A 26,876-nucleotide genomic window follows, 5' to 3' on the forward strand; every position below is an offset into this window, starting at 1 on the left:
GCTGGATCACTTGATGATTAGGTGTTTTGTTCATTCCCTCTGGGGCACCTGGCATTGGCCGCTGTCGGAAGACAGGCTGCTGGGCTCGATGGACCTTTGCTCTGACCTAGTAGGGCCAGTCTTAAGAACACAGGGTGCAGCCACAAAAGCGAGGCCAACATAGTTGTATAGTGTGGCCAATGGCCATGCCCAAGTGCTAAGACCAGCAGGAATAAAGGAGTCCCAGGACGGCTGCACAGTCACCAGTCCCTGCTGTGCCTCTGCGAGCCGCCGTTGAGAAGGCACCGGCACCACCACCACCCCCCAGGACGCGCGGCCACAGCTCGCCCCGAGATGCCCGCTCTGGGGTACCGGCCCCCCCCATATGGCTGGCGCTGGCTTCAGCCAGTCAGAAGCGGTTCGTGTAGAGGAGCCCCGGCACGAGCCGGCTCCCGACCCCCGCCAGAGACACGAGCCATTTAGCTGAGGGCGCCGCTTTGCGGAATAGCCTCGTCTACAGGAGAGTCGGGACTGTGGCGCGGAGCCTGTCCCAGCCCCCTCCCACACAGCGGACTCTGAGCCGCTCGCTTACACGTCACGAAGCAGACACCTCCGCCCACCCCACAGTTCTGGTGCGCATGCCCTTCTCCGCCCCCAGCCGCGGGCGCTCCTCTGACCGTGTCCATTATCCAATGAGAGAGCAGAATTTACACCGCGTGAGTCAGGCCCTTCCATCAGCCAATGGCCCAAGCCAACGGTTCTCACGCAATCGGGAAGGGAGGGGGAGAGGAAGAGCCATTTTAACCCATTCGTGTTGAAAGAGTCACGTGCGATTTCTCACATGATAAGAAAGGCGCGACCTGTGGTTGGGGTCACATGATATGAAGCGGAAGTATTCGGCATCTATGGTTTCTTTGTGGAAGACTATCCCTTCTTCTCTATGGTCCGGCCACGGCCGCGGGGCCGATGGGAGGCTGGCGGACTGTGCACATTCTTCCCCTATTACCTCACTGTCAGGGAGGAGGCTTCTGGGATAGGGGAGGACCTAGGTGCTGCCTCGCTCCCTTTCAGTCCTCCAGCCCCTCTGCACGGCGGCTTGTGGGATTCCTCGTCCCGGCTTCGCTGTGCGGCCCCCCCGCCCCGCCGGACCCGCTTCTCCGGGGAGCCCCTGCCCAGCCCATGGCTCCATGAAGCGGGAGGAGGCGGCGGAGGGGAGGCGGCGGCGGCTGGGCTGAGACGGCAGAGAAGCAGCCTCCGGCGCTGGAGCAGAAGGTGGGCAAGTCCCCGGCCAGGCCCCCATCCACCCACAGCGGTCTCTGTGCTCGGGGGAGCCGGGCCCCCTCCCTGCGCGCGGGGCGGTGGAGGTTAAATCCCCGCCCTGAACCGGGGGGGCGGTGACTGGGCAGCCCCGCTCGCCCCCGTCCCGGAAAGTTTAGCGGCCTCGGGTGTCGCCTGTTGGCAAGAAGCAGCCTCGCTGCCCCCGCCCCGCTCATCTCCTGCCTCATCACCTCCCCAGTCACCTTCTCCCCCAACCCCCGCTGGTCTCCTACTGCTGACCCACCAGCCCCTGCCCTGTCTCCTCCGCCTTCCCCCCCCCCCCACGTTACTTGCTGCCCTATCACCTCCTTCCACCATCCTCCTAGTCACTTGTCCTATCCTCTCCTTTCCCCCTGCCCTTACATCTCCTGCCCCTGCCTGGTCACCTCTTGCTCTGGCTCCTCCTTTCCCCCCTCCTGGTCACCTCCTGCCCTGTCGCCTTCTTTTCCCCTGTCCTTACATCTCCTGCTCCCGCCCACTCACCTCTTGCTCTCTTCCCCCGTCTGGTCATCTTTTGCCCCATCACCTGCCCAATCACCTTCCTCCCCTTATAGGGTGACCAGATAGCAAGTGTGAAAAATCGGGACAGGGTGTGTGGGTTAATACCCCCTATATAAAAAAAAAAGCCTCAAATATCGGGATTGTCCCTATAAAATTGGGACATCTGGTCATCCTATCCCCTTAGGCCCCAGTGGCCACTTCTTGCCCTCCTAACTGATCACCTGCTGCCCCATCATCCCCCACCTGGTCACCTCCCTCCCCGCTTGCCTGGTCATCTCTAGCCACCTAAACCCCTCACACCACCTGCTTTCTCCTCACTTGTCCAGTCGTCTCTTTCCCTCCCCCACATGTGCTATATTGCCTCTCAGGCCAGCTTCTCCCCTGCCAGTTCCTCCTGCCCTCCCCTGCGTGTCTCACTGCACGTGCACCCAGTCACCTGCCCCATCTCCACCCCACCCCTGCCAGTCCTTGCAGATACCCCAAGACATAAAATGTGGGGAATTTAGAGTAATTGGAGTTTATTGAAAGCACCTGGTTGCTGTGTGGGTGTCTTGCCCTTTCCTGAAGGATGGGAAGGCAGTTCCTCGTCCAGGGCAGAGTTTAATTAAGGTGAAGCGCTGTCTGATATTGTATCAAAAACAGTGCCTCCACTAAAGTATCTGGTCATTGTATGCTGACTTCTGAATGAGTTTATATTATACCCAGAGAGCAGCATATGTAAGTGGTCCAGGGAATGTGATGATTGATAGATACCCAGCCTTTGTTAGCTGCTTCACTTGATCCACCTCTTCCCATATGTCGCCTAGGCCTGGTGGTTAGGAGTGGTCTCCTCTCCAGTCACTAGCTTCCATGAATCTTTTTGTACAATTCTTGTCTTCATGTAATGACCATTTTATAACTTCAGCCTCATCTATAACACAATCCCTGAAATCCTCCCTTTCAGATTTGGGGAATAGGAATGGGACCTGAGAAAAGAGAATTCATTCCTGATATAAAGTAGCTTCCCCCACAGGCTGCTGCTCTCTTGGCAATACAAGCTTTCTGTTTTCGGTAAGTATGACCTCATGCTAATACAACAACATAGTAAGCTCCTATTTCTTTGCACTTTACTATAATTGTTTCTCTCTGGGCTACCATCTGCCAGCCCCCCAGGGTGCTAAAGTTACCTTGCTGGATAAACTGAAAGGGTTTTCATGTTTTGTCAACTCTCCATCATAAATTAACATTGTGGCAGGATGACCAAGTGTCGTGCTTTTAAGGGATATGTTGTTTAAATGGCTGGAAACCTCAAGATTCTCGTGCCCAATCTCTGAAACAAGTGTTTCTTGAGCATGCACTGTTAGTCTTTCTGCTCCTCTCAAAAGATGTAGTCTAATATGTAAATGGATATGTATGTGGTGAATTTAAGAGTGATAAAGTGAGAGCTGTGTGGTGTGACTTGGTTCATTTGTGTTACATTCGTGTCCAGTTTGAGGCTCCCGTGTGCCTTACAAACACATTACAAGGCAGCTCTTGCTTTGAAGAAAGCTAGTGCCTTCATCTCTACTCAGTCAAATCCTAGATTAGGTCACAAGTGAAAATAATCTTGGTGTCACTCTAGTCGTCATTTGTTCACAAAGCAATTGGGGAGGATGAGTGGTCACTGCTGAAAACCAAACTTGGACTGCAATATTGGGCTGTTGCAGGTCAGGATGGAGGTGTATTGGCATAGTTGTATGGGAAAGATGGCACATCACATACCTGTGCAATTTAGTCCCTTAGTTTCATGAGCATTAAACTCATTCACTTGACTTTGTTTAAAGCATGTAGAACCATATCTCTTGCCCTATCCATATCAAAATGGAAAATAAATCACTGCGCTTGTTCATAAGACCCAAGAATGTTACTACAAAAATGACCATCTTTGCTGATTGGAGCCGTTGTTTCTATTGCCATATAATGAATTATAGTCCTATGGTAACAAAAATGAAGAGCTGACGTTTGATCTTTGTGGTAGTAACACCTTGATTGAACTGAAGGTTGGCTGTTGTGAGGGTTGGGGTATAGGATGAGTGGAAGGAGTCATTAGTAGCTCATAAGTGATGCACTTTGGCTGATGCAGGAGTCAGTCATTTGATGTGTGCAGCTCTCTGTTGCTAGCAGGATGGTTCTACCTAATACAGAGCCTCTGAAGAGATGAGAACATGGAAGACCTCCTTTCCATGCTATTTCTCTCTCTGTGTAACGATACATGCTCAGAGCTTAAATTTTTATTTAAAAAAAAAAATTATTTGCAAAAACAGTGAACAAATGCACTGTTTTCATGAAGGCAATACAGCAATATTGCAGAGGGGTTCATCTCAACAGCTGTTAACACTGAAGTCTAAGTATATGAAACTTAAACACTTAATTGTTTCAGAGATCATTTTGTCAAATTTCTATCTAATATTTTTCATTTGTATTTGGGCATGAAGGAAGAGAGGAAAGAATTAAGTCATCTATCTGTCCCCTGAAGCCACTGAAGAATTGTTCCTTATGCTATAGTTTCCTGTTCTATGTCCCTTCTGTTTTAAATGTCCTGATGTTCCTAAACACTTTAAATGGAAGTAGTCCAGAGCGAGAGAGAGCAACTGACAAACATCCCGAACCAATCATGATCCGTTTTGGGATTGCACAACAGTCCTGTGGCAGCTAAAGTAACTCCTTAGAGCTCAAATTGCTCTTAGTTGTAGGAAAGGGAATTTACTTGCAAAAACAGTCTAACCAGCTATATACAAAATTGGTTCTTTTCCTCCCAGCCTGTGTGTGCACTCATTTCACTGACCACTTGAACATTTGGAAGTTGGAAGAATGGTCCAGTGGTCAAAACATTGGCCTGCCAAATAGAGACCTGGGTTTGATTCTGGCTCTGCTACGCTTCCTTTGTGACCTTGGGTAAATCACTTAGACTCTCCATGCCTTAGTTCTCCATTATGAAAACTGGGGCTGATACTGCCCTACCTCACAGGGTTGTTGTGAGGACAAACACATTCAAATTTGATATGCTTGGATATTATGGTGTTGGGACCATGTACTTATCTACATAGATTCTTACCCATTGTGCATGCTGACCCTCAATCGTTTCCTGACCCTCTTGCACAGGTGCCCAAATCTCTGTGCCTACATTCAGTCTGCCCCTTCCCAGGGTGCATGAGTCTGCACTCTGTTTTTCCTCCCTACATCTTGTGACCATGGTAAATTGTACTCCCTCCCCCATGGCTGGTAGTCTGTTTCCTTCTCTTATGCTGGGTATACGCTGTGCTTAAAGCTACTCCCTACCCTGGTACATATCCACCTACAGTCCTTCCTGTCCATGAGCTCTGGTTTGAGTTTGTATTGCTGGCACTTGATGTGTGCAAACACTATCAGCTTCCTTCAGCTGGTGGTTCTAGTCCTGGTGTGCTGGAGTCTGCAGTAGTGGCTTCTTTTTATAAAACAGCAGTTTATGGTGGCAGCTTCCTTTTCTTCTTGACATATATTGACCAGGCCTGAGTTGAATCAAGGGGAGGAGAGCCAACAGCCTTGCTCTCAAGAAACTTGCAAGAAAAGATCTGTGGACCACATCCTTTAGGAGAGTGGGGGAGGGGGAACCCACCACATGAAGGGCTAACAGCCATTAAGGGAGAGGCAGTAGCCAGTAGGTGAAAGAATGAGCCCCAAGGGAGTGAAGAGTGCCAAGTGGGATGTGACTAGAGTCCCAGCACTTTTTTTTCTATTTCACTTCCTGCTTGAAGGCCAAATGATTTTTCTTGTATTGATTTTCCTACTTCTATTTCTAAAATATACAGTAAGCCCCACCAATCACGTTATTAGTGTGATCAGGTGGAGACAGTGGCGCTTATACATTTTCACTCTGCAATGAAACAATCGCTCTCCATACAGTGCATTGGGTGTTGTTTTGTATCTGTCAGTGTGTTGCTCTGCCATTTCTCCTCCCAAAATGAACCTGTCTGATATCTTAATAGGGGAGAGGAAGACTCTCTTGCTTTTTTTACCAAGTGTAACAATCTTTTATATTGCTTTTTTTGCCAGGGTTCTGCAGTGCTCCAGGCAGCAAGTGCTGAATCAGGATGGGAAAAAGACGCTGTGTTCCTCCACTTGAGCCCAAGTTGGCAGCAGGCTGTTGTGGGGTAAAGAAACCCAAATTGTCTGGGAGTGGAACACACAGTCACGGGAATCAGGCTACAACTGTGCCAGGCTCAAGTTCAGGTCATCTTCAGAACCACCAGCATGCAGATGGGAGCAATGGACGGGAGAACATATCTGACTTAACTTTGGGCCCTGCAAATTCCCCAATTACTCGAATGAATCCCACTTCAGGAGCTCTGAGCCCACTTTCTCGGCCTAATGGAACTGCCAACAGTACCAAGAACCTTGTAGTGACAGCGGAGATGTGCTGCTACTGCTTTGACGTACTCTACTGTCATCTCTATGGTTTCCCTCAGCCACGACTTCCTCGATTTACCAATGATCCCTAGTGAGTAAACCCATATGTGCAGGAAGAAACCTGACAGTCCAGCACCCAGGGCTCTGACTTGTTGGGGCGGGAGAAGGGATTTTTGGAAAACAGGCAAACTAGTGTTCAGGAACACAAGGGGGGTATTGTGTGGCTTGTAGGATGATCTAAAATCAAAAACAAAAAGACTGACCATAAGCAGGGAGTAAAACTCTCATCTGATTTGTTGTTGGACATGAGTAGGCATTTAGAGAATAACATTTCTATTTGTCATGCTAATAGAGGGCAAATGTTAAGCTTGGAAACTCTTTGTGGGAAGAGCAATAGGCTTACCCAGAAGCTTCAGCTCCCTATCTAATGGGCTAGGTAATGCAATATATCCCTTACCAAGATGTACAATCCCAGTTTATGATAAAGCATCCCTAACTTCCCTCTACTGTGATTTGATTCCTTGCTGAAATAACTTAATTATATAGTAATCACCCTCATTATAACACAATGCAGCTTTAACTTGTATAATGCCTTTCATGCAAAAGGGTTAAAGTAGAGTAAGAGAAACAGAAGTGATATGGAGCTTTTCAGAAGACATTTAAAATAAGATGGTGAATTTGAGGATGGGATAGGGAGCCAACATCATGTGGCAGGTACTGCAGTGAAACCAACCTTCATGCCTATCGTGCTGATTTTGTGAAGGGATGAGGCTACTGCTTGGTGAGTGGTAGGACAATCAGTTATGTCAGCGGTAGGTTGAAGCAAATCAGTGTAAGGTTATTGAAAACAAGGGATCCATCCTGAAATAAAGGATGAGCCAGCTGAAGTTGGTTGAGGATGTGGGTGAGACAAATGCTGATTCTTTTGCCAATCCTCTCACACATGCAGAGAGTTGCAATAGTCAAAGTGAGATAATGAAGATTTGGAGGAATGAAAGCAATGGTGTAAATGGGCAGTGTTGTGGAGATGGCGTTAGGCAGATATGCAGCTATAGAAGAGATGGAGAGTCCTGGTTCAAGGATGATGCCAAGGCTATGAACAAAGAAGGTGTCTAGGAGAAAAAGGAGATGGATTAGTTCTGTGAGGATACTCCTCAAGCATTTCCTCACAGAGTTGAACTAAGGTGAAGCGCTGTCTGATATTGTATCAAAAACAGTGAGGTTTAGCTGAGGAAGTTGAGAGGAACCCCCAAGTTTACTTAGTCAAGACAAGCAGAGAGCATGGATGACAAGACATTACAGGTGTCAAAGATGACAAAGAAGGAGATAGAAAAGAACAGTGGGCTGAGAATTGAACCCTGTGGGACTCCTTGAAGAGGGGTTGTGGCACAGATGAGCCACCACCAAAAGTGGATAAAAATAAATCGCTTTAATTTTTAATTTTTTAATTAATTTACATTAATGTAAAATTTAGGTAAAAGTACATCCACCTTTGTCAATAGCTAAGCTTGTTATAGACTTATTAAATAGACTGGATGCTTCCACCCCCATTTAGTTATCAATATGTGGCATCCACATGACATAGGTTGTGTATCTGTACAGTTGTCATCACATGAGGATTCTGGCCGCATGCTGTACACTACTGTAGGCTGTGTTATCTAGTATTATAAATACATTTGAGCAGAGAAATGGTCTAGGCTAGACTATAAAATAGTTGCCAGTAAAATCCAAATCTAAATATTTCCAGCTGAATGGGTCCTTGTCATTCCCTGGGATCACAGGGTTTCTTTTAGAAAAGGATATATTCATCTGCTCACTGTTTGTTGCTTGCTGCTTGGAACAGGAAGATGAGCTGTATTGTTTTGTCTATTCCCAAGTCAATAATGCAACTTTATTTTGTGTAACCTCTTTCACACACACTATCACAGAACACTTTTAAATAATTCAAGATTTTGATAGTACATCTCGAGTTTTTAAAATTGCTCTTTTTCAATAAGGATTTTTCTGTTCCTAAGGTGATACTTATAAAGGTCCTAAGAGAGCAGAACATCACATCTGTGGGCCTATCTCTTCCTTCCCTTTACTCAGTGCAAGTGCTTGCTGTTCCTTCTTTAGCTTTGCTGCTACTAGCAAACTCTCTCTCTCAGGCCCTTAGGAAGAGCATGGGCATATGATGTTGTCATGCTGGGGCATGAGACAGAAGTGTAATAGACTATATAAAACTAAGTGGTGTCAAGTGCTCAAAGCAATTAGACCAAAATACAGAAGTAATTTGCAATGGTGTCCTTTTCTCTCTGTTAACTTATAATTAAGAGGTATAGACAAGGGAGACAAAGTTATGCACTAATGGTGACCAGGTCAGGTGGACAGACAGGTATGCTAGACAAATGGTAAAGTAGATGCACTTGTTATAAAATGAAAAAGCTTATAATCCTAGAAGTAGGAAAACAACAAAAATACCATGATCAAGTTCCTAGTTTGCTAATTAGCGAAACCTAGCAATATTTTGTTTGTCCTCTGGTACCAGGATACTTTTACAGATTATATCCTTTTTCAACATCAACAATTATTTTAAGAAGTTTTGAACAAAACAATGTGAATGTGCTAAAAACCAGCACAATGGATGCTGGCTGTACAGCATCAGGTATGCTGGTCTTCTGAAAATTGACACCATTCTGAATTCAACTATCCTGCCCTCTGTGATTATATTTCCATCATATTGATGCAAAAAAGTGGCAATGCAGTTCATTGACAACATAGATTTTGGGTAGAAATATGCATCTTCAATTTCAATCCTAGAAAAGAAGGAACTAACTCAGGATTATGTTCCATCAGCCATGTTTCAGGCTCTCCCTCTTTTTCTGGGCTCAGCCTGTGACCTTTCTGTTTGGGATCAGTGTCATGTTACCTAAGTAAAGGAAGAGTTCCAGAGCGTTTCTGATTTATTTTTTTTAATTTGTCCTTGTGTGGTTCCAGTATTTACTAGATCAAGCCAAATTTCCACCGACTCTATGGTAGTAAGATTCCTCGGGAGTCTAAGTTCCTCGAAAACCTCTTTTTGTGAGTTTAGTTATGTCTGTTATGTGAAATGTGTATTATGTTTTTCCACATGCCCATTGCCAGTTTCAGTATGCAGGAGCTGGATGAAAATGTAGAGATGCACTCTCCTGAGAGTTCCACCAAGCATTGCTCAAACCATTAATCCTGTGTTTCTTTGCATTCAAACAACCATCATATTGCTAATGGTTGTGGAAGAATTTTTCAACTTCCTATTTGGGCAGATAATTCCATAATTGCCACTTGAGTCTGTCTTGCTCCTTCTTCTGGGACTGTATCTGGTACTGGCCACTGTCAGTGGTAGGAAACTGAACTAATGGTGACTTCTCTGATCCAATATGGCAATTCCATTTTTGCTCAGGGATGTTATTGGGTGTCGCTTTCCTCACTGGATTTTAAGTAGTGTTGTAAACACCCATACATCAGAAGTTTACCTGACTGCACTTGAGAAGTGCTCACATTTTCATTTATTTTTGTGCCCCAAGCAAAATATCGTAGTGGTTTTGGTAATTGAAAATGTCTCACGTAGAGGTTCAATAAATTCATCAGGAGTCTGCTCTTCCACTTCAGTAGACAAAGTTTCTTCCAATGGCACCTTTTGAAAATTTAAAAAAAGCCAATTTTCTGCATTTTTTTGAGATGAGAATGAATCCTTTTTAACTTTATTCATTCACAACTCTTGACAGTGTTTAGATTTTTCTTTAGAAAAATTGCTTTCATTACTTCCATCCATACTCTTGCTTCTCTTCTACCACTTTTCATCTTTAGACATACTCAATCTGAGAAATTTGTACACTGATGTTTGGTATCAACTAATCACTTGTTTTGAAGCATTAATTTAACACCTTTCTCATTTATTCTGGTTAGAATTAAAAGTGACCAACAATTGAATTCAGTACTGTGAAGCCTGGAAAAATAAGGTTAGCTACCTAGCTTTATGTGCATCTCCACATTGTCAGATGCCCTGCCCAACTTTCTAGACGTTTATAGATTCTAGCAAACCCCCTAATGGTTCACGACCTTATACCTCCTCTCAGCCCTTCACAAACTCTTTCCCTTTTCCAGCAGCTAATGAGACTATTCCACCCACTGATCACAACCTCCTCTCCAGCCACCAATGACTCCACCCATTCCTGTTCCACTCCCCCCTCCAGGCTTCCCATCTGGGCCTAATGAAAACCTTGACAATCTCATCACTTTCCTGTTCTAAAAAAGTTAGGAGTTAATTCAATTCACAGATTGAAATTAGAGCCTATGGTTTCTCATACCAACCCACCCCCACCCCAAAAAAACCAAAAACCCTGCAAATATGTTCATGTAAATTCTTGGGAGAGAAGGGTGTGAAAAATTGCAGTAAAACTGTGTAAGAGGGTGGGATGATGTAGTATTTTGTTCCTGCTCAGTCAAGAATGTCTGTTCAGCAGGAGACATAAATATTAATCAAATTAAACGTAGGCAAAAGGAGTAAGGAAAAAAACTTTCCTAGCCCTGGAGAATTGACCCAGATGTCAGAACATGGACATAACCCAGAAAAATCTAGGTTTGTTTTTTTCCTGAAGAAAAGCTTTTTTTCACAACCCTAAATGTGTGCTTTTTGTACAGCACTTCGGCATCCTTCAGTTTTAAAGGCATGCTATAAATATATAGGTGTTTGTTTCACCTGTGTTAATTTGTTGTGGATTTGTGTATAAACTAGTGGACAATACCAAGAATTCAGAGACTTGCACAGAGAGGCAACCTATGGGGTTAAGCAACTCTGCTGCTCATGGGAAAAGGTAATAGATACTGAGCTGTAGTGTGAAAAGTGGGGGTGGGAGGGGAATGCCTTTAACAAAAAATTACTAGGTAACAGATGGCACACTGATGCTTATCAGAGTTAGCACACACTTGCTTTTTCACACTTTGCTGGTCTCCCCCAAGGCCGGGATTCTTTGAGGCTAGTGTGTGTGTGTTTTGCCTTTTCAGTCCCCTTTTTGTGACGTGGAAGACGGGGCGAGACAAGCGGCTTCGTGGCTGCATTGGAACCTTCTCAGCCATGAATCTTCATTCAGGACTCAGGGAATACACATTAACCAGGTAATAACACTGAAAATGAAGTTATTCTGAGACCAGCCTAACTTGCTAAAGACCTCTGTTTTTAAAGAGGATTCAACGCATCAGAGAAACTTTATTAGATTTATAAATCTGTATAATTTTATACATTTCATAATAAAAGAAACATTCAGAACTGCACGATAGTTGAAAAACGTGACATACCAGGGACCTTATGGACCATCTCTGCAACAGCTGAGTCTTCTGTTATCTGTGACATCTGGATTTTGCTTGACCTCTTAATTTTTTTAAAGGTAATTTCAAACTTATTTACATGCTGAATGTGCCCGCAGCCTGCACGTTTTGGTGGTTAATTCAGTTTCAATTCTCTTGCCAAAGCGATTATTTCTTTACAAATCCAGAGAAGCTCTGTTGTATCTTCTAGTGAACCATGTTGAGGTCTCTGGATACATAATATGAAGATAACAGGGTAGGATTACTTACAACGTCCTTCGCCTTTTGTGACTGGAGAAATTGTTTTCTGTAATCTCAGGCAGGTTTTAAATGTAATGACTCTGTGTGCGTCTGAAATGTTGATGCAGTGTCTGGTTTTAGGCCATGTGTTTCTGTCCCTCTGTAGTGCACTTAAGGACAGCCGATTTCCCCCCCTGACCCGTGAGGAGCTACCTAAACTTTTCTGCTCTGTCTCCCTCCTCACTAACTTTGAGGATGCCAGTGACTACCTGGACTGGGAGGTGAGAACAGGTGCATTTGGAACTCTGCATCACTCTCTCGTTCCATTCGGGTTCGGGTTAGTACATGGTAATGTGTCTCCTTCATTACAAGGGTGTATGGATGTTATAACTGGGCTCAGAGGAACTGGGGATGGAAAACAAGAGGAGACAGGAAAGAGACCAGTTAAGTGATGGACGAATAGTCCTGTTGTGGTTGGGAAGGGATCTGATTGGAGGGTTAAAGGAGTGAGGATGTGGCTGGTTTTATGGGAATCTAGAGACAATTTGGTGGAATATGAGGATATAGTTTAGGTCCTAAGGAGCCAATTGGTGCCAGAACGCTAGGGATACAGTACATGGAAAGGCATTCATTTTATAAGGATAAATAAAGAAGGGGAACTTGCCAAAGTTTTTGGCTTGTGGGTGTAGTCTGCTGGTGTGACTCTTCCTCTACAGGAACTCATGGCCTGGCTGGCCCAGGAGAGGAGATGGGAAGCTCTTTGCCCTGTTAGAAGTCTGTGGCCTAGTTTGGCCCAGGAGAGGAGGCAGGAAGACTGGTTGTGCTGGCCTGGAAGAAAAGGCAGGGGGCCATTTGCCCATCTGGGGAAGCCTTTGGTTAGGCTGGTCTGGGAGAGAGAGACGGTCCTTTACCGTGGCAGGAATGTGGCCAGACTGGCGCAGTGATGCATTGTGCTTTGATGAAGATAAGTCAGTCAGGGATTCAATCCCAGCAAATACTTCTCACTTGGCTTTTCATTTCCATTTGTAGGTTGGGATCCATGGGATCAGAATAGAGTTCATCAATGAGAAAGGTGTCAAACGTACAGCCACGTACTTACCTGAGGTTGCTAAGGAACAAGGTGGGTTTCAGATGGCTGCCATGTATGGCAGTTTATCTTGTCACAGAACTGGCATATTTAAAGTTAAGGATTGTGGGTCTAGATTGCAATAGCTGTGAAAGGCGTTCCATTAGAGCCACAAACACACCACACATTATGTGGCTAATAGACACTCCACACCACTGCTGTCTAGCTTTCATCTGGCCCTTCTTCCCCCTCCCATGTACACACACAATTGAGTCCTTTAGGGTGGAAAGGATCCCGGACTTAAACGGTGGAAGATCTTGAAGTTTGGACCTTTCAGCTTTATTCGGTGTTGCATGTTTCCTCTTTGGTGTTTCTCCCACCACCAAGGATATCTGCAGGCCACACAGCACCAGCATTCCAATAGGAGAGACCCTTTCCTCCTCGTTCTTGCTAATGTAGCTTCCTCTAGATGAGGGCAGGAGCCAGGCACCCTTTGAGCACAATTCCCACTCAACTAGCAATGGCCACTATTGTAACTGCACAAAATATTGCCTCCTTTCCTCCACATTGCAGAGTTGAGTTGTCACATCCTGCTGGCCCTGGGGCAAAAGACCAAGGTAGGAATTTTAATTCTGATCTCTCACACACTAGTGCACTGTGCTGTCACCAGACCATCAGGCTGGTCCAAATTCGACTCTGTAAGAGCTAGGTATTATTTTAAGATTTAGACAACTAACTTGAGTGGTACATGGAGAAATGGGTCAGCGGTCCATGCAGCAGTAGCAGGGCGGAGACCTTCCCAGAAGAACACTAAGCTGCTATATTTCAAGAGTTACAGTTCCCCTAGGATTTTAGAAGGGTTGGAGTGTGTGTAGATAAGTGTGCAAGTATGAGACCATGCATGTCCAACTCACTCAGTGTGTTTATAAGGCTCAGTCTGTAACCTGCTGTATGTTCCGTTTTTTGTCAGCACTGGTTTTTCTGGTTTTCTACAGCCCTGTTTGTCTCTCACTTTTCTTTGCAATGTGGCTGTATACTAAAGTAATAATCCCCCTTGCTGTTACTTCTCAACAGACTGGGATCAGATCCAGACCATAGACTCCTTGCTCAGGAAAGGTGGATTTAAGGCCCCGATTACCAATGACTTTAGGAAAACAATTAAACTCACCAGGTAAGCTGACAGCTTTGTAGTTGTAACTTAATCGGATAGTATATTATTGGTTTCAAAAACAATTACTCCATCTTCTGCTTGCCTTTGATACCAGTATTGATATGCCATATTCAGATGAGAGGTGTAGGGTGAAGGCCAGCATTGCAAATGTTATCCATGAGGTAGAGAGCTTATATTGCAACACAGTGTAATATGTTCACTTCATCCAGAAGCTATGGAGCTGGGCACCTCCAAGTAAGCAAATTCCAAACGAAACTTTACCACCTCTAAATTTACTTGACTTTTTTCAAGGTGAAAGATTAAAAGAAATAGATCTCACTAAGATAACATAAGGTAGATGTTTCTTCTCAATGGATCCCTCCTAGTCCATATATTACTCAGTTAGATGGCATATCTGTGAGGGAAGGTAAAGCTCTTTTAAAGTGGAACCAGCCTTAAAGTTGGCTGGTTTTCAGAATTGCCCACCTATCCATGCTCCCAACTGCACTGTTGGTTCTATTCCCTTTGTGTCTGCTAGGAGGAAGCAGTATCTGCAGGATATGGGTGTGTAGGGTAAAAATGGGGACTTCTGCTTCTTGTCTTGTAACAGCATCATTTATCATGTCAGCTCTCATCCTAAGCAAGGAAGTGGAAATGTGGTATAGTAACAGAGGAAGGGATGGGGTGAAGATTCATTAAAACCAGGGATAATATGGACTTGCTGTCCATGGAAGCAAACCCTGATCTGTTGTAGAAATTCACAAGTTTCCAAAAAATGGACCTTCAGATTTTTTGGATTCTGATGGTAGAACACAGAGTAGCTATGTACACTCTTCAGGAAACCCTCCTTTACTTTGAAGCTTCATTAGTCATTTCATAAATGTTTCAAGTATATTAAAAATTAAATTCACATCAGGGATTAATAACGAAAATAATATTCTACTGTTTCCCTAAAAGTTTAACTCCTCTGCTTATGGCAAACAACTCACACCTTTTCTCAAAGTGGACATGCGTAACGAATGTAAACTGGCAGCTTGTTGCCAGTGTTCCAGATTACCACTTCCTGAAACACTGTAACTATGATTGTCTCAAGTCAGGCTCCAATGTTGAAATATGTGATGCTAAAACACACCTAATGTGTGTGGAAAAGTGAGCTATGTAGAAGGACTCGCATGATCTGACATAAACAGTGTTCTGTTTATAGCAACAAATACCTTTGTCAGTCTTTCGTGCTGAGCTAGCGCAGGTCACTTGTGTCCTCTCTTGAATCATGGGCCAAATCTTACAAGCTTGGATGCCTTAAGTTAGGTACCTAAATTCATATTTAGGCAACTGCATCAAAGTGGCCTGATTCTCAAAGGTGCTGAATACTCATTGACATCTGAGAGGTCTCATGTTGGAAATCTGGTCATGTTGATCACGTGTTTAAATATTTGTTTAGGTACCTGCTTTTAGGCACCCAACTTTGAAAAATGTTGGGCATTGCTTATAGGATGGATGGATAGAGACACAAAGCCCTTCTTCAGCCTTTCACTCCAATCTCACAATTCACATTTTTTCAGGCACAGAGCCCATCTTGCTCTGTGAGGTTGCTCAACCGTTGTGATGCTATATAAATTAAGATAATAAGTACACACTTGATATTTTTGCTGATGAATATTGTGTTGTAGTTACAACCTGTTATTTCCTGTTTCCTCCCAGGTACCGCAGTGAGAAGGTGACAATCAGTTATGCAGAATATATGGCTTCCCGTCAGCATTGTTTCCAGAATGGCACTCTTCATGCCCCGCCCCTCTACAATCATTACTCCTGACACAAGGCTGCATGACCAGTCTCGCCCCCCAGTTGCCACCAACGGCTATGACATCATTGGGGCAGATGCCTCCTCTTCTTGGTCCAGTTACTTCTATTACTGCACCATTTTATGATGCTAGCTTCCGTTGCCAAGTCTGCCTTCCAGCTGACCTGGGGGGAATGATATGAGTGTGACAGAACTTCAGGGGCCCAAGCCTTATCTCAGCCTTCCCTCAAAATGGGGGTTTAGTTGGATTGGGGCTCCATAACTAGGAATTGCAGTGAGGTGCAGAAGACCTCTGGGAGTGCAAGTGCCACTTTCATATTGCTGTATCCTTGTATGTCCTACACTCTGGAAACTTGAATTGTTAATTTTGAAAGCCCCCCAGATCAAGTAGGAGCGTTCCTCTGGCAGTCTGGGCAACGGAGTTCAACAAAACATTTTTAGGTTATTTTAAATTCTTTTTTTAATCTGGTATTTGTTGTGTATCAAGATCTGATTACAGTCCCCAAACATCACAGGTGGACATCATGTTAAGGGGAGGGTTGAACATCTGGATAGCACCCCCTCCTGCTGGATGGAAACCTTTTAAAGATGTGAACACCCTTTGGATGGTATTACAAATGAAACCATTGCTTAAACAAACCCCAGAAGGCTTTAATTCTCAGATTCCACTCTCAGTTGAATTCTCCAGCCCTCCTCTTCTGGTTCATATTCAGTTTGCTGGTTTAAACAGTGTTTTATGATGTAGCCTGCTATTGAACAGAAATGGTGAGGTACTTGAGTCTGCTTGGAAGATCTCCTCTCAATTACAACTAGGCTTCCTTACTGCTTTAGACACTGGTGGTAGAGCCTACGACGGATTGGGGAATGGGAGGGGGCTCTTGCAGGGCATTGATTGCAGTCATACAAATGAATTTAGTGCCTGAAAGTTGTTTAAGTCAAGCAAGCACTCTCCGAGACATTCCTTTCAACAGGACAGCCACTTTCTCTAGGGTGACTATTGATCTGATATGAGAGTTGTTGATGTTCCAGTTCAAGGCAGGTCCACAGAGTAAAGTTATGTAGGTTACCTTGTAAATCACTGTCTAACACAATTTAGTCATTGCCACACCAAGTAATTTTTTTTAAATATCAGTTTTACCCAAACCCTATTAAACTCCTGTGCGTTTTGTATTTCCTCACCCATCATTGCTGATTACACAAGATATTTTGCTACTAAATGGAAGCATCTTCTTATCCAGTCTGCATACTCCTCCTACCCTAGTCCCTGAATGATGTCCTGAATACTGGATTATGGCACCTCTAAATTAATCAGCAGGGGCTATAAAATGATTATACAAGCTTCTTACAAATATCTTGGTAATAGGCAAGGATGGTCAAAGAAAACACAGATTAAGAGCATAATGGTCTAATGGATATTTGATTGCATATATCCTCTAAAATATGTGTGGTAATGCTGGCTTTTTAAACAGTCTGATATTCCCAGCCAGAAATTTACACAAGTTCTCTCCTTGTGTGGGAAGTGGGTCTGTAAGAAACCTCAAAACTGAGCATGCTGTTCCTTCTAATTCTTCTGAAGAAGTGAACAAAACCTTGCAGTTTTGCTTGTCAGTGTCATGTTGTGCTGCTCTTGGGGGAATGTAGATGTGAGGAAAAGGAGGGGGTCCTATTTTGGATATCTGTGCAATATTGTCCCAGCCTTGCTTCTGTACTGGGTCATTCTTATGAATTACCACATTTCCCTTGTGATGTAGATGAAACAAGTTTGAAGATTAAGGGATTGTTTCACAATTTCCTGCTGCTGAGAATAAATCAGTCTTGTTACAAACTAGAGTGATTTGTAATTACTCTCCTAGGTGCCGTGAACTGATGTGGGAGGGGGCAGGGTCCGGTCTGGACATACCATTCACCTCCGCCGTCAATCAGTACTGATACATAGGGCTACACTCGTTACTGTTCAAGTGTTCTATGTTAGAATTTGATTTTTAAAGATTTAAAAAAGCGAAACAATTGGTGCTAAAACTTCACCCCTGAGCATGCTCAGTGAGACTGATCATGCAGGTATATAGTGCCAGGCTGTTCACCCCTGGGCACACTAGCGAGACAGGTCATGCAGGCATATAGTGCCAGGCTACACAACTCTATAGTTTATTTTTCAAATGTTTGCTCTGATCTGTGTCTTTGAAAGTGTATTGTGTTCTCTGGATTGGATTGGATTTTAATAGCGGAGGGGGTGGGTTAACTGCCATTTTAAGAACAGAACTTTAGGACTGAGTGACCTGGTTGCATTAGATGGAAGTGGGCTGAATGGCTCTGGAGTGGGGAAGCCTTACCCCTCCCACTTCCAACCCCCCCCCCCCCCCAGTCTATAAATAAAAATGTCTCTGTTAAAGATGGACTGTGTTCTTGTCTTGGTGCTGTGAGTGGAAGAGCAAGCAGACCCAAGAAACACCAGTCTGCTGTCTGAGAACTGGGCACTCTCAGAATCAGTTCCAAGTGGGGTTCAGTTAGAAATCAATTGAAAAGCATGCCAGTAGTCACATCATCTCAGAAAAATCTCTGGCAGGGACAGTGGTTCTCAGGAAATAATCCTATTTCTGAATCATTAGATGGCAGGTATGCATAAGGATGAGACAAGTCTGAAATGAAACATACGGCTTTTCAGTTGCCTGACAAGAAGTGGGCAACCAAAATAAATGGTGACCACTAGGATTAAAGATTGTCTCTGCAGGGTTCCCTTCAGTTGCTGTAGCCCTCAGCTGTATAGCAGGTAAAATCTGCTCTTTGGAGGGTCCCAGCAATAGTCAGCTGGTTTGGATTTGGCTCATCCTTAGCTGAGTGCCTTTTGGTCCAGAAGGGTTTATTCTCATGATAACCATTCCTGGGAAGTTACCTTGCTGCAGTTATGCATTGTCTTGTTTTACAGTAATCACCGGAGAATATCTTTGATCACTGGAGTTGTCAGTGTTGGAATGTTTTCACTGTGAGGTTCTTAAACTTTTCTTTTTCATAATGTTAAACATCCAATCTCTATAGAGGCCATTTCAGTCTGAAAAGTTTTATGGTCAAAATATCACACATAGCTACAGTTTATAAGAACAAAAACGTCTAAGAAATCCTGAAAGTTCATTTTAACTTTGGCACAGGATTACCTGTTTTTCATAATACGTTAACATCTGCAGTCTTCACAGATTTAGTGCTGTTTTCTGTTTGTATTCTGGAACCTACATGTTTCATTTTTTGGTTTAATTTTCTTTTCTTTTCTTAAAGCAAGGAGACTTCTTTTGACATTCAGTGCAGAGATGTCAGACCAATTATTTGTATTACACTTGGTTGCCTCCTAGCTATATAACTTCTGAGTGTAAATCATTGAACTCTTTCCTCTAATGAAGTATTGTAGAGAATAAATCATAATGGATCAAGATGCTTTTGTTCTGTCTCATCTTTTCTCTCTCTTTCTTTCTCTCTCTGAATCTTGAGGTAGAATAAGATGCTATCTCACCTTGAAAGATGAATATAAGGTCTGTTAATGAACTTGAATTTCCAGTCTGGTTTTTGGAGGAGGGTAATAGATTATCAAACAGCCAGCTGTGAAGGAAGAATGCAACTCGAGATGTGTGAGGAAGTTTACAAAAAAGTCACATGAATGTTTATCACATTAAGAATGACATACAACTACATTACAGAGAAAAGGCCACATTCCTGTAGTTGGCAGCAGAACTAATTTATGGAATTATAGTTAAGTAGATATCTCTGAGAGTACAAAGGCTTATTCTTAAATTCCTGTGTATTCTGTGCAAAGGCTTCATGACTTCACCAGTACACAAATGCTGAATTTTTTGGCATCTTGGAAATTCTGAATTTGTGTATGCAGCTCAAGCTGCTGCAAGTGTTTTAAAAATGGAATACTCTAAGGTGCCACAAGTACTCCTTTTCTTTTTGCGAATACAGACTAACACAACTGCTACTCTGAAACCTACTTCTATTCAACATCCCGTCTTCAAAATCCCCATTGAGACTGAAAATAAATATTCTCCACCTTTATTAGAGCTTTTGTGTTGAACAGTCACTCAAGTGGTTGCTCAAGACAGGATCCAGTGACTACATAATAGTATTAATTATATATTTCCATTTTCTTTGTTCTAGGGGGTAGCAGTGAGGAGAAGTGTAAGAAGAGTGAGAGTAGGTGAAAGGAGAGAGGTCTAGGTGGGAATGGTTATTGAATGGTTAGTGATTTATTTCTTTGAGGGAAGGAGAAGGACCTCCAAGCTGTTTTATCCTAATCAAAGAAAACTGCCTGAGAAGCTCCTGCTCTTCAAGATTCAGGGTTGGCACTTGCCAGGAGCATGTACACTGAAAACTGGACTCCTCCTTGTGGAGGAGGAAATGCAACCAGGGAAAATATTGTTTTTTAGCAAAATGTTCCGACTGGGTGCTAAAGACAGAAAAGCTAGCAGGTGAATTTTCAGGGGGTGAAATTTCTGTGGCCAAAATTTCTAGCTGCCTCTAAGGGTAAATTCTGCAGCCATAAAATTATGGTATTCATGAGGCCTTGGTTATATTATTATGTGTGTTTGGGTAAAGTCACCTTCTGAGGCCAACTTAAATAGTATAAAGAAAAAATAAGCTAAGAATACATTAAGATGAGCTCAATATCCTTCCTGTTTACAAAGGAGTTGGAATAGGTTGACTTATTCATCATGTATTTTATGTGCTCTGCATCCTTATTGGATCCTTTGTACCATGTCAAGTATGAAGTTGATGTAAGAATCACTTTGTCCATCTTTTCACCTAAGGCTCTTCCCAGTGTGATAAGTGGCATGCATGCAGCATTTCTCTCCATTTTCCTTCATAGCTGCGCGATATTGTGAAATAAACCTGTCATCTCCAGATGCAATCTTTTCTTTGGTGATAAGAGAGCACGTTTTCTTAAGGCTGCTTTTACATTATACAGCATGTATCATTTACATACGATACATGATATTAGACTGCACTGACTTAATGCTATACACTACATTAAAAAGCAATTACAACTATGTGTATTATATACTGTTAAAGTTCTATTAATTATGTTTTGGTTTTACTTATTTAATGGATGCTGTACTTTTGCTATTTTTTTACTGAAATGCTTGGGTATGTTTCAAGAGCATTTTTATATCAGCTTGGTTTTAGAGTAACATACTGATTTTAAACTGTTGCATTTTTTGTGCTAATTCTATACACTTTTTTCAATTTAGTTGCCCCTTATCTTAGCAGTTTTGTGCATTTTAAAGTAGCATTTTTGTCTAAAAGTTTCTTTAAAACCGTTTATAACTTTACCAAATTTTAGTGGACACAATTTTTTAGGTAACTGCAGACTGGTAAAACTTCATAACACTGGCACAATCAATTGAATATTTGTTTACAATGTTTTAAATACATTTTAATCCAAAACTATTTGGACTTGTTTTTAGTTTTAGGACTTTTTAATCTTTTTTAATGTATTTACAAAATTTTACTCTATAGTTTTTGTTTTCTTAGTAACATTTATTTTACACCTACAATTAAACTGAACTTTTGGATAGGATTTTAATGCCTGACAGTTTTGTCAGGTTTTTTTAATGGCCATTGGACCATTTAAATTAGCTTTATTGTTCACAATTAAGAACTTATTAAAACAGAGTTTGGGTGGCACTTTTTAATAGGATTTTTAATAGGATTAATAGCTTTTACTTCTAATATTTACTGATATATTTATTTGTGCTGGGTTGGCATTTGCTTTTAAAGCACACAGCTATTTGAAAAAGAAAACCACTTATTGTGGCTTTTCTTTGGAGTCCTAATAGAATTTTAATTAAGTAGTATGTTTTATTTACATTTGTGTTACATTTTTAAACTGTACACACAGCACGTTCCATAGGAATACACACTTCTTTTACAACTTAACTTTTACTTTTAATTTGTTATATTAGCTATTGGAATTGTGTGTTTTGTACTTAATTTCTATATATCCCCATCAAAGTGACTGTATGATTGCCTGGAGCCATCGTAAAGCTTAGTGTTTATAACATTGCTTTTTTTGTGGCCATATTTTTGGTGTAGCTCTGGAGGTGCGCTGTTGTTGTGGGTTTTGGTTTTGTGGGGTTTTTTTTTGTTTGGGGGGGTTTCAGCTTTTTCAGCTGCTGTTTTATTATTCAAAAAAGGGATTTGGGGGTTTTTTCCACTATTTTCGTTTTGGCCACCTTATTTTTATTTATTAATTTAACTTTAACATTATTACTTAATTTACAAAAAATGGTTAAATTTTGAAAAGCATTGAAGCACCTGAAGGGTTAACTAATAAAGTTAAGAGTGTCAGGAGGTGTTGGCTGCTGCCCAAAGTGTCTGTCAGCTTTGAATGAAAGATTCAGATAGATTTTTAGTGGACTTTTTTAAAAGCTAATTGATTTTGCACCTCCTTTTAAACATTTCTTTTAAAATAAGTGTGTTTTTTACATTCTGCAGTCCCTTGCTATGTTGTAAACGGTTTATTAAGAGTAGGGTGACCAGATAGCAACTGTGGAAAAACAGGATGGGGTGGGGGATAATAAGTGCCTATATAAGAAAGTCCCAAAAAGGGACTGCCCCTATAAAAATGGGACATCTTGTCATCCTAATTAAGAGACCAAATAAATATTTTAAACTTGTTTGGCTTAGCCTTGCCAGCTGAGCCTGTTAATCTTCCTTTCCTAAAATGATTTTACATTTCTGAAGTTTTCCTTCTGTAAATTGTAAGTTATGAGCAGATGATACTTAAGTTGTTTACATTTTAAACTCAAATTTTTATTTGTATATTTAAACTTTGAATAAGCTTTTTTACAGGCGAGAATTTTTTTTGGCTTGGGCTATAATAAGCGCTGTGTTCTAACCACGTCTTGTTTTACTGCTGTTTTCACTGCCTTGCTTTCCTTTTGTGTTTCAGCTATTTCAGGCTTTAGGAAGCTGATTGTTTACACTAATTTTTTTCTGTTTTGGACAGGCAGTATTTCCTTTGTAACTTACTAGGCGTGTTTTCCTTTTTTTACAATTTGTTGTTTGAGCTGATCAATGCCCATTGTGTTGTTTTTAATTATTTTTTTATACAAGTGTACCCAGGTTGTTTTTACTAGTATACTCGGAAGCAATTAAGTCATATAGAAATCCCTATGTAATTTTTAGTGATTTTGATTAAATTGTTTATAGTCCAGTAATTTAAATTAGATTGTCATTTTGCCTGCAGCAGCCAGCACAATTGATTATTTACAGACACATTTCTCGGGAAAGGCCATTTTTCTCAAAAGGTCTTTAATGGCTTCTCTGGAGATGAAGCACATAATGGTGGAAGTTGTCACCACCAGACCTTCCCTTTGCATCATTTGTTTTATTATTAAGGGTTTTATTATACTGCCGTAAGTGAGTTCCATTATTAAACTGAGCATTCCTCTTCTTGAATGCCTTAATTTTAACATTTCCACAACCCCCCAACTGTTTACCTCCAAACGCTGCAATGTTCATTTGTGCAAATGCTTTTTTTAACTTTTTGTTTTAAAGTGACACGTTTGTCAGGCAAATCTTTTTGGTGGCATTAAGCTTATTTATGGTTTTTGCACTTATTTTTTAACTCCGTACACTTCACCTGCAAAGCTGTCCTACGTTAAATACAGTCCATGAAGGATGGTTGCTTTTGACATGTTTTCTTTAGCTTTTTTTATTTGATTTTTATGCTTTTTACATTTATTTCTTAAGGAGGCACATTTTGTTTGTAAAGTTTTAGCCACCTGAAATAATCATTGTGACTCTAGTGCCTTGATTTGAGCTTTCTTTGCGTAGGGTAAAAAAAACGTAGATACTATTTTTTTTCATGGCTGCCAATGGGTCCTACATTTTTTTTAAATGTCAAAGGCATTCAACAGCCCTCTGCTGTGCTCTGCCAAGCATTCTTTTTTGCCTGTCTAGTTCTACGCTCTGGAGTTCCTTTTTCATCCGATTCCAGTCTCCCCCTAATACTTCTCTGGGGAGTCCACAGAGTCCACTCTTAGATTTAACCTTCTTCTCCTGCATGGTGTTAATTTCTTCATATTTAAACCCATAATCCCATCCAATGTCATTTCCCTCAATGGCTGCAGTGTTCACACTAAGGGATGTGCCCTTTATCTGCTCCAGATGAGCAGCAAGTCACAGCACCAGTATGTTGGGTGGCTTTTGAGACCTTATCCACTCGGTAGCCTCAGACTTTATTCACTTGGTTCCCAAAAATTCAGCTCAGCTTCAAACTTGTCCCTGCGGTTTATTTGTTGGAATACAATTAACCTACATTTAAGTTGATTAGGCTCAAGTGTAGAGGGTGGTATAAGGCAAACCACATATCCAAAGTTACATAGCAAGCTTCCTTTTATATACATTCACATATTACATTGCATTTACTATACATTATGTGTTTTGGGATTGGCTTGTTTACTTTGTAAGAATCAATCCCTGTACAGCACACTCTGTCCACACACTGTCCATGTATGACTTATTCTTTATCTTTACGTTCTGGACTTGTTATATACACTATCCTGCCCATTGTAAATGGCTCCCTAAGTGTTCCCCCTAATTTTAGCTAGTACAGACATTCTGTTTCCAGCCTGCTAATCCAGTTACCTCTCTCATCGTGTCTTCTAAGAAATAAGGCCTCACCCATGTCTAATTACTCATGTCAGCCAAGCCTACAATCTGATCCTTTGTTCCACATCCAGTATCAAGTTGACATAAGAATCACTTTTTCCAGCTTTTCCCCCAAGGTGTGAAGCTAGTGGCATACATGGAACATTTCTCTCCACTTTCCTTCAGTGCTGCTGAATATTGTGAAATAAGCCTCTGATCCCCAGATGCAATCCGAGCAAGCCCTTACAGTCGAATCTATTTTCCTGCTCTCTCCCAGCTCTGATCTTAGTACCAGGCACAGGCTCCAGTGGAACAGCCAGGCAGGGCTTGGACAGTCTAGTTTGTGAAGCTACCCAGCTATGCAACTATCTGAGAAACTGGGGCAAGTGTAATGAACCCTCAAACTAGCAGCATTAATTTACCAGCAGGTTAAGGGCTCACCCATCCTAATGGTGGAGATCAGTCAAGTGAGAGCGTAGTGGTCGTAGTTAACTCTTATAAAATGCTGTGAAATATGAAAATGAAAATGAGCTAGGTGTTAGTATCCAGAAAAACTGTTTGTTTATATATATATATATGAGCTGTTACCCAAAATGTGGGGCCCTGTGGGTTGTTTCTGTTAAAAGGAGAAATTTATCACTCAAGTATTTCTTTGAGGCAATCCTTATTTACAAAGAATGTACACAGTCCTGTTTCCTTGAACGCAGGAGGAATCAAACAGTTTTTGCTTGCAGCTCCAAGTCGTCTTTCAAGTCAGTAAGTGAACTCAAAGCTATTAGCTTTTTCTTAGGGCTATGCTATAAGTGGTTCTGTGGCTATCTGGTGCTTCCTTGCTCCCTTTTTCTCTCTAATTTTCTGGTCTTTCTGGAGAAAAAGTGATCACCATTCTCTTTAAAATAATTCTTACCATATTTGAAGCCTGTTATTAGTTATTGAAGCCCCCTCAGTCTCCTTTTCCCAAGACTAAACATGCCAGTTTTTTTAGTTTCAGGTTTTCTAAATCTTTTATCGTTTGTGTTGCTTTCCTCTAAACTCTCCAAATGGTCTATATCTTTCCTACAGTGTGGTGTCCAGCACTGGAGATAGTACTCTAGCTGAGGCCTCACCTGTACTGAGTAGAGTGGGACAATTACCTCCTGTGTCTTTCATACAACACTTCTGTTAATACACCCCAGAATATTAGCCTTTTCAGCAACTGTATCATGTTTGACTCGTAATCAATATTCACTATAACCTCCAGATCCTTTTCAGTAATACTACCATCTAGCCAGTAATTCCCTGATTTGTAACTGAATATTTGATTTTTCTCTCAAGTTTAGTACTTTACACTTGTCTTTACTGAATTTTATCTTGTTGACCAATTCTCCAATTTATCAAGGTGATTTTAAATTCTAATCCTGTCCTCCAAAGTGCTTGCAACCCCATCCAGCTTGACATCATCCAGAAATTTTATAGGCATTCTCCACTCCATTATTTAAGTCATTAATTAAAATATTAAACCGCACTAGACCCAGAAAAGACCCCTTGGGACCTCACTAGATACGTCCTCTCAGTTTGACAGCTAACCATTGATAACTATTCTGAGTATGTGTTTTCAACCAGTTGCATACCTACTTTATAATAATTTAATCTAGACCATCTTTCCCTAGTTTGCTTATGAGACTGTCATGTGTTGTCATCAAAAGCCTTACTAATATGTTGCTGACCTGATAAAAAGAGATCTGTAAGAATTAGATATTGTAATCGTCTTATTTTTCCCTCTCTGTTGTTTTTGCTTTTAAGAAGGTAATGTTTTCATAACAATAACAATACCAAATGGCATTTATTAAACAAGATCATAATAATTGCTATTTGTCACTAATTACTGAACAAAAACCAAGCAACTTTGGGCTTGACTTCTAGAGTGGTGAGATTTTTACCTGTGAATTCAACAAAAGGAAACCACTTTTCAAAATAATTTCTGTATTTTGGTTTATTTTGATAAGGGAGTTTTCCTGTCACCAACACTTCCCAAATTGTATTAAGCCAGGATACTACTGGATGATCCTTTTTTCTTCCAGTGAGATGTGGTAGCACAGCTAGTTGCTACTAAGTGGGTTACTAATTTGTTTCAAACATTAGGAAGCTAGGAATTGCCCATATTGGATCAGACCAGTGGTCCATATAGTTCAATATCCTGTCTCTGAAAGCAGTCCGTATCAGCTGGGTTTTTTTCCACTCAAAGTCCCAACAATAGGAACAGTGAGTTCACTGGTAAATTATATTTGGTAAGTTCTTTAACTTCCTTGAATATGTTTCTGTTTTAGCATATGACCTCCAAATGAATATGAAATCTCACTTTTATCTGACATTCTTTCTAACCATCATCTCTTTGCTACAAATATTTTTAAATCCATTCTTAAGACCCACTGTTACAGTAACTGGTATTTTTTCCCCTAAATAGCACATGTTAAAGA

The 26,876-nt window shown here is 41.7% G+C and overlaps 1 protein-coding gene across 2 annotated transcripts; it reads left to right on the forward strand.

The window, feature by feature from the left end:
* The first annotated feature begins 949 nt into the window (after positions 1-949).
* AMMECR1L (AMMECR1 like) lies at positions 950-19,199 on the forward strand. 2 transcript variants are annotated; one of them, XM_073360145.1, is made up of 8 exons: positions 953-1,251; positions 2,741-2,847; positions 5,848-6,292; positions 11,224-11,334; positions 11,930-12,044; positions 12,793-12,883; positions 13,904-14,000; positions 15,681-19,199. In XM_073360145.1, exons 3-8 carry the CDS (start codon positions 5,886-5,888, stop codon positions 15,790-15,792), a joined length of 933 nt encoding a protein of 310 aa, XP_073216246.1. In that variant the 5' UTR covers positions 953-1,251; positions 2,741-2,847; positions 5,848-5,885; the 3' UTR covers positions 15,793-19,199. The 2 variants fall into 2 exon arrangements, with proteins under 2 accessions (XP_073216247.1, XP_073216246.1); XM_073360146.1 differs by lacking the exon at positions 12,793-12,883 and having other exon boundaries at positions 950-1,251; positions 11,930-12,111.
* Positions 19,200-26,876: the final 7,677 nt, after the last annotated feature.

The sequence above is a fragment of the Lepidochelys kempii genome, chromosome 9 (genome assembly GCF_965140265.1).
Source record: "Lepidochelys kempii isolate rLepKem1 chromosome 9, rLepKem1.hap2, whole genome shotgun sequence".
Lineage (NCBI taxonomy): Eukaryota > Metazoa > Chordata > Testudines > Cheloniidae > Lepidochelys > Lepidochelys kempii.

Bases quoted from the DNA above. Each gene is read 5' to 3' on its own strand.
- AMMECR1L (XM_073360145.1), top strand. From the start codon at position 5,886: ATGGGAAAAAGACGCTGTGTTCCTCCACTTGAGCCCAAGTTGGCAGCA. The intron at 11,335-11,929 runs GTAATAACACTG...GTCCCTCTGTAG, and splicing joins AGGGAATACACATTAACCAG to TGCACTTAAGGACAGCCGAT. The intron at 12,045-12,792 runs GTGAGAACAGGT...TTCCATTTGTAG, and splicing joins GTGACTACCTGGACTGGGAG to GTTGGGATCCATGGGATCAG.